The following is a 14,170-nucleotide window of genomic DNA, read 5'->3' on the forward strand; positions in this document are numbered from 1 at the left end:
TAATTCATTGATTACATACATGGCAATTTTTTCATAAAAGCCTTTAGAGACGTGCGTTTATTTATTTTGTTCTTATTTTTACTTTTTATTTTAAGAGCGGCAACAGAAATCAATTTTCTTTAAAATTTGTCTAATTATCACGCGTCCTGATGACAGACGGACAAATGAACAGACAGCGAAGTTTCAGTAATAGGTTCCCGTTTAACATTTCGGTACAGAACCCTAATAAAGAAAGAGAGTGTTCGCATGATGACACTTATCTCTTTCTTTATTTCGAAATGTTAGGAAGTATGTAAATCAATCAATTATAGTTTATATGAATTCTTAGGAACCACTACTTATTGACTCAACTTTTTCAGTATTTTATTACATACTGAAATATAGATTTTTTCTTTAGGTAGCAAACTCGATCCTCTCAGAAGAAGCAGTATTAGGTTTCGAATACGGCATGGCGTATGACAATCCAGACAACCTTTGTATATGGGAAGCGCAGTTTGGGGACTTTTACAATGGCGCCCAAATTATTGTTGATACTTTCGTCGCTTCTGGAGAGAGTAAGTAGACTAAACGAGATTTTTTACTTAATTTTATACGGTATTTTTTGAGTCTGTCTATTGAAGATATTCCAAAATAAATTAACTTATGAATTACAGTAATTATTGTACTATACTATATTCAATCTCTGTTATTACTAATATCTTACCCAAAAGTAGCACGCCTTGTATATTCATAGCTCTAATTACTCGCCGCTCGCAGTCTAACTGATTGAGATAAGTGCAACTTAGATTATTACCTGAACTCAAAGCACAAAGTTATAAATCACGAGTTAAACCAAGTATTCACAAGACCTTTTAGTATATTAAAACATAAATATAAAAGAGCGTGCGTGCCGAGCACACCTGTCAGAAGTGAAACTTTTTTGGCAAGGTTTAAATATACCAAAATCGTCGCCTTACTCCATTACGTGACGGTATTGCCATGACGTGATCTTGAAATTTTACTCTCGACGCGCTCAAAGAAGTTTCACTTCAAAAATTTATGAATTTTCTCTTTGATATTCTGTTAAATAAACCTTTTTGATTTCATAACTTTGTTAATGATGCTTCAGATTTTATAATCAGCTAGGTTAATTGATGAAAACTCGACTGAATATTTTATGTTAAACCATCCGACCCAATTGACGTCGTTCAAATAAATGGCTTTTTAGTTTTTACATTTTCCTTCTTTTACGCGCGAAATATTGTCTATTTAATAAGATTCCTTATTTGGCAAGAAAATTACTCCACGAATATTTTTACGTAATTAAATACTTGCCTCACATAAAAAAAAAATATTAATTTGTTTACAGCAGAATGCTCAATTACTTTTTTTTTTGTAAGCAGGGTATTTCATTCTCATACCATATTTTTTTTAACTTCCTCCTACATCAAAATAAATTACTCGTTTAAAATCTTGAAACCAGACAATCAGTACAAAATTTTCAAAATCTTAATTACCACGACATTGTATATTGGTTTCCAATAGACATAAATTTATTAAAATTTTGCCAAATCCTTTCACTTCAATATTACCTAAGCATGTTCACTATCCATGTTTATTAAATGTACACGTATTTATTAAAATTCGCCCTCCCACATAGCTAAATGGGTCCGCAGCAACGGTCTAGTAATCCTCCTCCCTCACGGCTACGACGGTGCCGCGTCAGATCACTCCTCGTGTAGACTCGAACGGTTCCTCCAACTCACTGATAGTTCAGAGACATCTCCCGACTCGGAGGCTGTGAACATGCAAGTGGTGAATCCCACTACACCAGCACAGTACTTCCACTTGTTGAGGAGACAGGTAAGTTTCCAGCTAATCGACATGTAGGTTTAGGTTATGCAATTAAGGTAATAAAAAGTACAGGAAAACTAGATCTGGACAGGTCCATACGCGTGGTAAGCCCAAACATGCTGGAAACTTCTTCTTCATGTTGAGAAAACAGGTAGGTTTGATGAAAATTCTATAAAAATGTAAATAGCGATGGTAAAAGTACTAATTCTCTTTACGACGGTGCCGCTTCAGACATGATACTGTCACTGATAGTTCAGAGACATCTCCCGATTAAAAATAGGACAAAAAGGCATTAATTAATATCTTCGTAGGCTGTGAACATGCAAGTGGTTAATCCCACCACACCAGCACAGTACTTCCACTTGTTGAGGAGACAGGTAGGTACCATGGAAATGGTGCAAAAAAATTAGGTCTGGACAGGTTTGTATGCGTAATGAGCCCAAATATTCTGAAACAGTTGTTCAAATTGTTGAGAAGACAGGTAAGTTTATGATTTTATAAATTTAAATGGTTACATTCTATAACTAGACATGTACACATACCAATAGAGAAAATGGTTCAGAAAAACTTCGTTTCTTTTTTTCTAATTCCGCTCATTAAGGAATTTATTCTCAATAGGTAATCCAGAGAACTTTAAAAAAAAGTCTCTAAAATAATTCTTATGCTGGATATTTCAGCTTTAAAACCAAAAGAGGAAAGAAAAGTATTATTTTTGCGAAAATAATCTAAACTTCAAAACATTCAAACCTACAAAAATATTTTATTACAGGTAGTCAGAAATTACCGCAAACCCTTAGTAGTAGCGTCGCCGAAGATTCTCCTGCGGTCTGCGGACGCTGTGAGTTCGCTCTCAGACTTCGCTCCAGGAACATTCTTTAGACCCGTTATTGGTGAGATATTTCTCATTTATTTATTTTTAAATTATTATTTACCTTTTTGTTTTCTTTATTATTTATCATTACGTTACACTTACAGTTGCTACCCCAAATCTACAAAGTACACCAATTTTTTTTCTTATTTGCAACAATGTTTGATTTTTTACGGACAATTTTTTTCAACTCTCACAAGCACTTTATATTTCTGCAGATTTTGCTTTCAATGTGCTATAAAATTATTCACACATTCAATTACACTGTGATTATACGTTGCCAGTAGATACAGTTATAACAGACACACATTAGAAACACAATATTACCCACAACATTTCTCTCTTATCTTTATGCCCACATGAAAGCGAACGAAAAAAATCTAAATAGATTTACTTGAAAATTGTCAAACGTTATTTTATGTGTATACGTTATTTTTAATGTCCATAACCGTTTTTTTAAAGGCATATGTTGTGTTAGCCTATAATTAATTGTTGCACTTGATATGTTAAATTGTATTCTCTTTGTATGTCTTTAATTAGTGTAAATAATTGTTGGGTAACCTTTGTAATAAATAAACGCATTTCTATGTAACAAACCTAAAATAACGTTCTAGAAAGTTCCAGAACTTTCCCGAAATCTTTTGAACTACCTATTTCTTTTATTCTCTCTTTATATTATTGTTTTCTATTCCTCCAGGTGATACTTACGCAGAGCCACTTCGCGTAAAACGCGTTATACTTGTTAGCGGGAAACATTACTATGAGTTACATAAACAAAGACTTCAGAACAAAATAGAAGATGTGGCCATTATACGAGTGGAGGGTTTGTGTCCCTTCCCCGTGCAGGGCTTGCAGGTGGAACTTGCGAAATATGCTAATGCTAGAAGTAAGTGTTATTTATTTATTTATTTATTTACACTTTATTGTGCTGGCATACAAATAAACCCTTAAAATTAAAACTTATAACTAGTCCAGCACAGAAGGCGGCCTTATCACAAGAGATCACTCTTAAGTGATAAGGCCGCCTTCTTTCCGTGTTTTTTATTATTGTTCAATTAATACAATTTTTTCAGGGAAGTTTCAGATTATTTTAGAAAATTTTATAGTTAATTAAAGTGAAGTCCCATGTCCCCTAGTGGGGTAAGGGGCAGATGCATTATACATCTGTTTCACTGATCGATTTTCTTTAGGGACAAGTAGATCAGCCTTCTGTGTCCTACCAGACCGAGACATTTTTTTTTCTTCGTCTCCACCGGGAATCGAACCCAGACCCCTCGGTGCTACGCTCAAGCGTCAACCACTGTACCAAGGAGGCAGTTATAGTTAATTGATTAAGTATGAGCAATTTTTAAATCCAGGATCCGAACCCGCGTCTTTCGCCGTAGCAGCCATAGCGGGCCTGATCGAATTTTTATAATCTTTAAAAATTTCTCATTTATAAAGCTGAATGCTATAAATTATAAAACTATATGTTAAGGGCATTAATTATGGTCATAGTCATCATTTTATTTTTTGGGTTGTTCTATCTTGAAGCGTTTTACGTGCGATGAGTATGTAATAATTTATGTAGTACCGTAGTACCTATAGAAAGAAGGACTGTATACTTTTTAACAGACATTAGATATGTTAAAAAATATACATCTAAGAATTTATTAAAAACAATTAGAAGCATAACTAGGTATTTGATGAAGACTAGCTTCGATACAAGATTTGAAAATAATCTAATAAAACTTAACATGTAAGTACATAAGTACAACTTAACATGTACGTTAAGTGTATATTTGTTAAGTTATTAGTAGTTAGTTATTGTATGTGTATAAGCATATACCAGTAATTTCATTATGATCAACGTCGATGCAACGTTTATCTATATCTAATAAAACTAAACATATAATAAGAAGAAAAACCTCACAAAATATAGGTAACTAGCAAGACGTTCAACACTATTAGTCCACATTCCCAATAACCCAGTTAGATTGCTCTATAGTCTGGTCGCACGGTGGCCGTTATTTCCCGCCTCGTTTCCGTAACCTCTATGTACCTACTCGCTTTTACATTTCTGAACGTTAGGGTGGGTATAAAGCAAAATTACCAATCTTCTATTAGATGTTACGTGTAATATTCAAGACCAAATCTAAAAATGATGATATTTTCGACGATTCTGTTTGATCAAACACATAGATACAATATCAAAATTGACTCGATTAACAAAAATCAGAACTTACCTCTAATTTATCCCTCTAGTATCGAAATTAATTCAGAAACAGAAGACAACAAAATATCATAAATATATATATTTTTGATCAATTAACTTTATTCTCTGAATTCCTCAATAAGAAGGAATTCATAAAAAGTAATTGAAATATGTTGATAATATTAAATAATTTCAGAATTCATTTGGAGTCAAGAGGAGCACAGAAACATGGGCGCTTGGTCCTTCATTAAGCCTCGCTTCGAAAATCTTTTAGGCAAAAAGGTAAGATTTAAATATGTTTATAATTGTATATGACATATAACTAATAACTTGCTCTAGCAATTTTAATTAGATTTATTGTTTAGTATTTTTATCAGCAATCTGCAGTTATAATATAATATACAGGGTGTAATCGTTAATCGTTTTATTTTTAAAAATTTATTATGGCCATTTTACTCATTAGGTTAAGTACTTACATACTTTCGATATCAGTTTAAAGTTTTTTGTTAACTGTAATAGTTACGGAATAATCGCCTGTGCACACTTAACGATTACACCCTGTATAATATAGTATAGTAGCTGTGCTGGCATACAAACTGATACTTAAAACTTATTACCTACATACTAAACCAGCACAGGTGGACGGCCTTATAATTTAAGAGTGATCTCTTCCAGGCAACCCACTGTTCACACAGTGGGTTCCCTGGAAGAGATTATAGTAATATAATATCATACTCTATCTCTGATTATCTAATGTTGATCTATTTTAAATACCTTGTTTTTTAAACTAGCTATATAAAAAAATCTTTAATGTATTTATTTTTTTCAGCTTATTTACTCCGGTCGCAGTGAAGCCGCTACCCCCGCAGTGGGAACTCCCGTGTTACATCGCGCTGAAGTAGAACATATTATACAAGATCCCTTATTTAATATCAAATAGTTATTATGTTCATTTTAATTAAGGAATGTTTGCAATTGAAATAATGTAATTTTTGTATAAACGAAATTGGTGCTTTGAGAAATTTTGATTTTTAATTTGTAAATGAATTTGTATTATAACTTGTGTATATTCTTCAATTTTTATTTTTTAAAACAACCACGAAATGTTTATTGAAAAATTTGTCATAATTTCATAAAGGGTTTTCAAACCTCAAACGCATTTAAAATATGTAGCGTATAAGCTGTAATCATTATTTTTTAAATAAAATATATTTAGCAAAGCTTGTCTCTTTTAATCATTATTTAATCCACTCTGCCCTTAGTGTCTCAATTTTTCATGTGTTTTGTTCGATATGAAATGAAACCCACCCTAGCTATCCTACTTTCAATAAAAAAATACTTAAAGAGCTTTAAAGAGATTATAAAATTAAATATCGACATTTAGGATTGAATTGAGAATTTAACATAATATAATTTTTTTATTAGGTACACAATTATCGAAGTCTGAACTGAAAACTATTCAAATCGAGCTATCAAACCGAGCTTGCTAAACATATAAACCAATTTAATTTTTTACCGAATTTAGCGACACATCACTATACATTTTTGTATGGAACAATTCCAAAGATAGATAGTTTACATCAACCTGTGACATCAACGATAACATTCACTATTTATGCATTAGTAACAAATTAGTAACTAAGCCTTAGATTACAAAATAAAATACAGATGGAGCATGTCAATCATTCATCGCCCTTGTCAAAGAAAATACGAAATCAAAAACGAATACGTTCCTCCGCTAGTGCTATAGCGATTCTAGTGTCATGCAATACGTCAAAAGGGGTTTGATATTTTAGTAAAAAAATGCTGTCTTGTGATATTAAAACGCTGTAAAACTTGTTCCCGAAAACAAACAAAAAGATAAAACATCGTTTTACAGATTTTCTGTAGATTATTTGGCTTATTTAATTTTGTATACAAATAATAATTTTACAAATACGAAGGAATTCAAAACTTCAACGTGTGCTGCCAGTATTTTGAAAATGAATTTGCCATTCTTAGGGGTAAAATGGTTAAAAGATATTCGGGGTAGTGCTGTTGGATTTTTCGATCGTGAATGTGATTATTTGTATAGTGCAATAAAAGATTATTTTATAAAGCATTATACATTTTTTTTGTTACTTTTATAAAAAGCGTCGTTTTCGCTTGCGATTTAATTCATGTGAACTCAATGATGGATATGATGAAAATAAAATGTCCCGCATTCTCGACTAAAAACTACCGCTATTCGCATTCATATGTTTTGAAAAATAAAAACTTTTTTTAATGTAATTTATTTAATAAATTTAATGTAATTTATTTAATAAAAATTGAATAAAATTATTTTGTCCATGTATAACTTTAGTAGATAGGTGCTTTATGTAACAAAATAATTTTTACAATATTATAAAATAATATCAAAAACCCGAATTTATATTAAAATAAAAATTAAAACATGACTGCTAATAATTTATGTAGCCTACGTCACTACCACCACAGCTACCTTCATAATTCAGATGATTGCAATGACACCTCACAAGTCACAACTCAAAATCGATCCAACAGTTTATACTGCAGGGCATGTCAAAGAAATATTATACATACATACCTACACTCGAAAAACATAACACTCTTTCTTCCGTAGTCGGGCAAAAATTTGGGAAATTTTTCATTATCTGGTAACATAACACGCACACAGAAGCACCGTGTTCGTACAGTGCAACGGCGAAATGACAGCACACATAGCTTTATGGAAATGACGATAAATCATTCGGTTTAGTTCGGCATCGCTCCATCTGTCTTTTATTTTGTAATCTAAGAACTAAGCAAACAGTTGAATCAATAATCCCTAACAACACTATCAAAGTATCAACCAAGAGCAACCAAGTATCAAATAAACATGGCTGGTAAAGGAAAAGGCAAGAAAAAAGAAAAAGAGGAAGGTGGTGATAAGAAAAAAGGCAAAAAAGGTGGAGTAAGAGTTAAGAAAGGCAAAGCAAAAGGCAGATGTAATGTGGACATGCTAACTGACGCAGCCATGGATAACGTGTACTACGCTTGCCATAATGTCCAGGAATTGTTACAAGCAAGAGGATTCCATCCACCTGATTTTAATAAAAAGAAGAAGAAGGGTAAACGATAAGTTTTATTTTATTTGTTGTAGGATGAGTAGAAAATAAAATTTTAGCACGGAAAGAGGTTTTATTTTACTCCCTTTATTTGTGTTACCAATTCTTATCAGGTTTATTTTTCAAATCTCGTTTATAGATTTCCATATAAGTACACGGATCTTTTAATGAGGAACGGATCTTTTAAGGAGAAATTTTATTATTTTTAAATGAAAATGAAGTATATTAGACCTTAACCGAATTGTTGTTCATACTTAAAACAGAAAATATCAAAATCAATAGATACATAGTTTTAGTACTAATTATCTAAACACTCTACTTTACCACAAATAATTTTTAGTTACTTCAATTACTACAAATAATTATTATTTTCGTAAGTTACATAATACAATCTGCATCAATGTTTTAACGATAACACGCTTTTCCAACAAATAGCAATTAATGTAGGCTATTTACTTATCGAAAGGCCGAAGCAATAAGCTCACAACGGAAGGCACTCAGCCTGAGAGCCCTTCTACCATTTGAGACCGATCGCCTACAGTTTACGATTTATGCGATTTGCTGAACCAAGAAAATGTGTTTACTCTTTATCATAGTGCTTAGGTAGTAGGTACATTAACACGATTATATATTACTAGCGGTCCGCCCCGGCTTCGCCCGTGGTATATATTTCGCAATAAAAGGTAGCCTATATTATTTCTCAGTATCTAAAGATTGTCTGTGCCAAATTTCATCAAAATCGGTCCAGTAGTTTATGCGTGAAAACCATACATACATACATAATTACAAACCTTTCCTCTTTATAATATTAGTATAGATAATAAAACATATTCCCTACCTAGAGAGAAAGATTCGACGTAATTGTAATTATTTAATACTAGCTTTCCGCCTGCGGCTTCGCCCGCGTTTTCAAAAAAAAACCCGCATAGTTCCCGTTCCCGTGGGATTTCCGGGATAAAACCTAGCCTATGTCACTCAGAAATGATGTAGCTTTCCAACAGTGAAAGAATTTTTCAAGTCTGCCAAGTAGTTTCGGAGCCTATTCAATTCATACAAACAAACAAACAAACAAAAAATCAAACCTTTCCTCTTTATAATATTTGTATATATGTATAGATGTATAGATTTCCTGATTTGGCCTGCCTATGTAAACTTAGATAATTTTTTATTGTTAGGTATTCAAGTGGTATTCAAAAAGGCATTATTATACAAATGAGTTTTTGATTTAAAAAATATATTATGTCATTTATCAAGTCACTTCATCACTGTAACTTTGTTTACTTTTTATTTCTTTTATGCATATATGTAGTTAACATGCTTTGAGAAAATCATTAATACTATATCAAATAATTTAGAAGAAAATTAAAAATATGTAGTTTAAATCAACCAAGCAGCTCTACAGCTTCCATTTCAACCAAACCAATGCTAACAAAATGTATAAATTTATCCAGCTGTATTGAGAACTCAATAAGTAAGTAGCAAGTGTTTATTAGCTGAACCAATATAAAATTGTGGAACTGTTGATCGAGTTCTTGACTTAGTTTTGTCGCAGTAAAATAATACGACCCAGAAAATTTCATGATATTTCCACAAAGAGCTCTTATCGCACAAGTTACTGCAGTTACAGAAACTTCATTCAAGGATTCTTAATACGTACTTGTGTAAGATTCTGTACAGAGAAAATGTTTTATTGGTTATTGGCTTTGTCATAACTTTCGAATGATATAAGCAGCATATATCATTTGTACCATTGTTACATTTTGCGTTTTAGTATATAGATTTGATGCAAACCTATCCACGGTTAGCAAAGCTTTATTGTGTCTCTAATAGGCTCTTGTGATGAAATAGCAAACATAAAAATTAATCTTAATCTTACCAAACCAGAAAATTTATGCAGAAATAGCAATGGCATTTTGTTTATGTTTTGTATATCATCAATCCAACATTTAAATTCTGTAAACGCATCTTCAATACATAACTAGTAAACCAGATTCTTATAGTTGGTATCCATTTGCGGAACGATTTTCACTTGAACGATATCGTCTCTCGTTACTTTTACCCAACACACCGAGATACGAAACCTATTCTAGAAATTTCTCTTTATGGATGTGCAACCCGAAGGATACGATCTATTATAGTAGCGAAGCTTATTGAATGGGCAAAACCATTGTTTTGTGGCTATGAATCGCTAAACAAAAAACTACTGCATCGATTTAGGTTATGTTTTGATCAAAATATAGCGTAGTTCCCGAGGAAGGTATATGTACCTACATAATTTCTTAAGTTTTAGTCAACGCTAACCATGGGAGTGCCAGCGGTCGGAATCGATTTGGGTACAACATACTCTTGCGTCGGAGTGTTCCAGCATGGCAAAGTTGAAATAATAGCAAACGACCAAGGGAACAGAATCACACCGTCTTACGTTGCCTTTACTGAAACTGAAAGGTTTATTGGCGATGCTGCAAAGAATCAGGTATAGACTCACTAGAATTATAAAATTATATAATATAAAAGTTCTAATAAATAACTATATTAAATAAATTATTTTAAGTAACGACGTCCATATTAATAGATCTAATCACTACATAGTATAAAACAAAGTCGCTTTCCCTGTCCCTATGTCCCTATGTCCCTTTGTACGCTTAAATCTTTGAAACTACGCAACGGATTTTGATGCGGTTTTTTTAATAGATAGAGTGATTCAAGAGGTAGGTTTATATGTATAATAACATCCATTAAATAGTGGAGAAGTACTGTTATTTTCGAGGTTTCTAATGTGATGTCGTAAAAAATTACATTTTTTTGAAAACGCAGGCTGAACCCTACGAGTTTTATCAAAATAATGTACTAAGTATTATACACATTGAAAAGGTCTACAGAAAAGTCCGCGATGGTATATGTCTATCTCTTATGGCTGACCCACAATAACTTTTTTTTGTCATTTACTTTTTACGACAAATAATGGCTAATTTTCGATGCGATTTTAACCAATACAGCATTAATCCTTAACCAATTAAATACCTTGAATACATTGTTCATTTAATATAGATCTATATGGCCCTTTACACCGTATGATTTAAGTGAATATTTTCGAAGATATTACAGATTTAAAAATTGCGGGACGTAGCGTTTGCGGCGGTACCGGCCGGCCACCCGGCTATATCTATTTTATACCCGTGCGAAGCCGAAGCGGGCCGCTATGTTTTTTATATACAACGTTCACAGTTTTTCTGTAGTGTATTTAGTATCAGCATTGCACCCGTGCGAAGCCGGGGCGGGTCGCTAGTTTAGATATAATTTACAAACTTCTACTAGTATGTGGCTTCAAGGTTTGAAAGGTTAATTATCTGAAAATTGTCGTATATTTTCACTTACCTATACTTATAGAATTGACCTTTAGTAGTTGTATATGTATGTTTAATTCACTGCTTATAATAATAAATTCAAATATAAATAAGAAACGTATACTAAAATATGTTTATTCACTAACATAGATAGCCATGAATCCGAAAAATACAGTGTTCGATGCAAAACGACTAATTGGCCGTAAATTTGATGATCCAACCGTTCAACAAGACTTAAAGCATTGGCCATTTGAAGTTATTTCTGACGGTGGCAAACCAAAGATCGTCGTTGAATATAAGAAAGAGAAGAAAAGATTTTCTGCGGAAGAAATATCTTCAATGGTTTTAACAAAAATGAAAGATATTGCATCCACATATCTCGGAGGAACAGTTAAGGACGCAGTGATTACTGTGCCTGCTTATTTCAACGATTCTCAACGCCAAGCCACTAAAGACGCCGGTGTCATTGCTGGTATAAATGTTCACAGAATTATAAATGAGCCAACAGCAGCCGCACTCGCTTACGGCCTGGACAAAAATCTTAAAGGCGAAAAGGACGTACTAATATTCGATCTAGGTGGAGGAACATTCGATGTGTCTATTTTACAAATATCTGAAGGATCTCTTTTCGAAGTTAGATCAACCGCTGGGGACACACATTTAGGCGGGGAAGATTTTGATAACCGAATGGTTGATCATTTTAGTGCTGAATTCGACCGCAAATACAAAAAGAATATAAAAGAGAACCCCAAAGCAGTGAGGCGTTTGAGAACAGCATGCGAAAGAGCAAAACGAACCCTGTCGTCTAGTACTGAAGCTACCATAGAAGTAGATGCTCTTCACGAGGGCATCGATTTTTATTCGAAAATATCTAGAGCTCGATTTGAAGAACTTTGTTCAGATTTATTCAAACAAACATTAGGGCCTGTTGAGAGAGCCCTGAAAGATGCTGGACTTCACACGAGAGAAATACACGATGTGGTCATGGTTGGAGGTTCTACTCGAATACCTAAAATACAAAGATTATTACAGGTAACTCTTTAGTTATTTTATGAAACGCCAATTGGAATATTATTTGCAAATAAACAATGGTTAGATTCTTCATTTTCATAATTTTATTTCATCTTAACATATTTCATCTTTTTCATATTTCAAGGACTTTTTCGGCGGAAAAACCTTGAATCTATCCATAAATCCGGATGAAGCAGTAGCTTATGGAGCAGCAGTTCAAGCAGCCATTCTTACCGGATCGAAAGATGAACGTCTACAAGAAGTATTACTTGTGGATGTTACACCACTATCTTTAGGTATAGAGACCGCTGGAGGGGTGATGACCAAATTAGTTGAAAGGAATACTAGGATACCGATAGCTCAGAAAAAGACATTCTCGACTTATGCTGATAACCAACCGGCAGTCACGATACAGGTAAGCTTTCCTGAGCAAAGTCTTATTTTTTTCCTTTTATTACACTTTTTTACAGAAAATAATAATTGCTCTTTTGATTACTTAATCAAAACAAAGAATGAGTATATCGAGCTGAAAAAAATAATACCATTAAATTCATTTGATTTCTTTTCTCCATAGGTATATGAAGGAGAACGAGTCATGACGCGAGACAATAATCTTTTAGGTACATTCAACCTTACTGGTATACCGCCAGCACCTAGAGGAGTACCACAAATCGAAGTAAGAACATTATTTTACATAATGTTGTAGTGTATAAAAACATTAATGAATTAAAATCAGTTTTTACAGATAAAATGTTATAACAGCGAAGTAAGCAAATAATATAAAAACAACCATAAAATTTCTTCAGGTCACATTTGATATCGACGCAAACGGGATCCTAAATGTAAGCGCGGAAGACCGAAGCACCGGCCGCACAGAACGTATCACCATTTCCAATGACAAGGGACGCCTTAACAAAACCGATATTGAAAAAATGCTGCACGATGCTGAGAAATACAAGGCGGAAGATGAAGCAATAAGGAACCGAGTGGAAATTCGTAATCAACTGGAAAGCTATCTGTTTGGTTGTAAAGCTGTAAGTTGATTAGAGGGTATATGGACACAGGACAACATAAATATTTTTTTATATTCAGTTTTATAGCATTTAAAGGCTTAAGTGTAAATTTTTGATTGGTCACTGGTCGTTGCGGTTCGGAGAACGACGCAGGCGTTTAAATCTCGCCCCATGATCGAGATTTTTCTATACTTTTAATTTTTTCAAATACATTTAAGTTTTGTCACAATACGGCGGATTGCAGTAACTTTTTTGCCGAGTGGCAATTCGGACAACAAACTTCGCCAAATTTTTAATATCTGGCATACGCAACATTGTTAAATAAATACATAATTATTTTACAGGCCGTAGAAACAGCTGGAAATCGTCTAACAGACAGCGAGAAGACAGAAGTAATGACGGAATGCTCAAACCAATTGCAATGGCTGGAGAGTCATCCAGAGGCATCAACTACAGAGTTACAAGAACAATTGAAGAAAGCACAAGCTGTCTGCCAATCAGCCATGATGAAGCTACATGGCGTTGTGGGAGGACCCAGCTGTACGAGATCTGCGAGGTCTACGGGACCCAGAGTCGAAGAGATTGATTAGAACAACGAGTTTTTAGACCAAATATTTCAAAAAAAACTAGATGGTGGTAAAGGTGCTCTCAAAATTATAACAACCAATGAGAACTTTGTACAATTTTTTTAATTTTTTTTTAATGTATTTTAAAATAAATAAATGCTAACCAAACACAAGCTCTTTCAATCAACTTTTTAACAAGTTATTTTAGCAATTTTACCAATGGACAAAACCATA

At 33.3% G+C, this 14,170-nt stretch overlaps 3 protein-coding genes across 3 annotated transcripts in view; all 3 read left to right on the plus strand.

Moving 5' to 3' along the window:
- LOC149908593 (putative 2-oxoadipate dehydrogenase complex component E1 homolog) overlaps positions 1–5,870 on the plus strand; it is a 38,246-nt gene extending 32,376 nt beyond the window's left edge. Inside the window, exons 15-20 of the mRNA XM_090102060.1 lie at positions 398–554; positions 1,640–1,842; positions 2,603–2,723; positions 3,399–3,587; positions 5,092–5,177; positions 5,725–5,870. Coding sequence (XP_089958186.1) covers positions 398–554; positions 1,640–1,842; positions 2,603–2,723; positions 3,399–3,587; positions 5,092–5,177; positions 5,725–5,835 — 867 coding nt within the window. The 3' untranslated portion in view covers positions 5,836–5,870. The remainder of the gene's footprint in view (positions 1–397; positions 555–1,639; positions 1,843–2,602; positions 2,724–3,398; positions 3,588–5,091; positions 5,178–5,724) is intronic.
- Positions 5,871–7,734: 1,864 nt separating this feature from the next.
- On the plus strand, positions 7,735–8,060 carry LOC149908594 (small lysine-rich protein 1). The gene has a single exon (XM_090102319.1). The coding sequence runs from the start codon at positions 7,774–7,776 to the stop codon at positions 8,014–8,016; it is 243 nt and encodes an 80-aa protein (XP_089958445.1). The 5' UTR covers positions 7,735–7,773; the 3' UTR covers positions 8,017–8,060.
- A 2,244-nt stretch (positions 8,061–10,304) lies between these two features.
- Positions 10,305–13,960, plus strand: LOC149908595 (heat shock protein 68-like). Its single transcript, XM_090102344.1, has 6 exons — positions 10,305–10,475; positions 11,497–12,378; positions 12,503–12,772; positions 12,932–13,033; positions 13,164–13,391; positions 13,715–13,960. Exons 1-6 carry the CDS (start codon positions 10,305–10,307, stop codon positions 13,958–13,960), a joined length of 1,899 nt encoding a protein of 632 aa, XP_089958470.1.
- Positions 13,961–14,170: the final 210 nt, after the last annotated feature.

This window comes from Colias eurytheme, chromosome 5 (assembly GCF_061535395.1).
Source record: "Colias eurytheme isolate Ceu_HAF_F1 chromosome 5, ilColEury1 Martin Lab GWU primary, whole genome shotgun sequence".
In the NCBI taxonomy this organism is placed as follows: domain Eukaryota; kingdom Metazoa; phylum Arthropoda; class Insecta; order Lepidoptera; family Pieridae; genus Colias; species Colias eurytheme.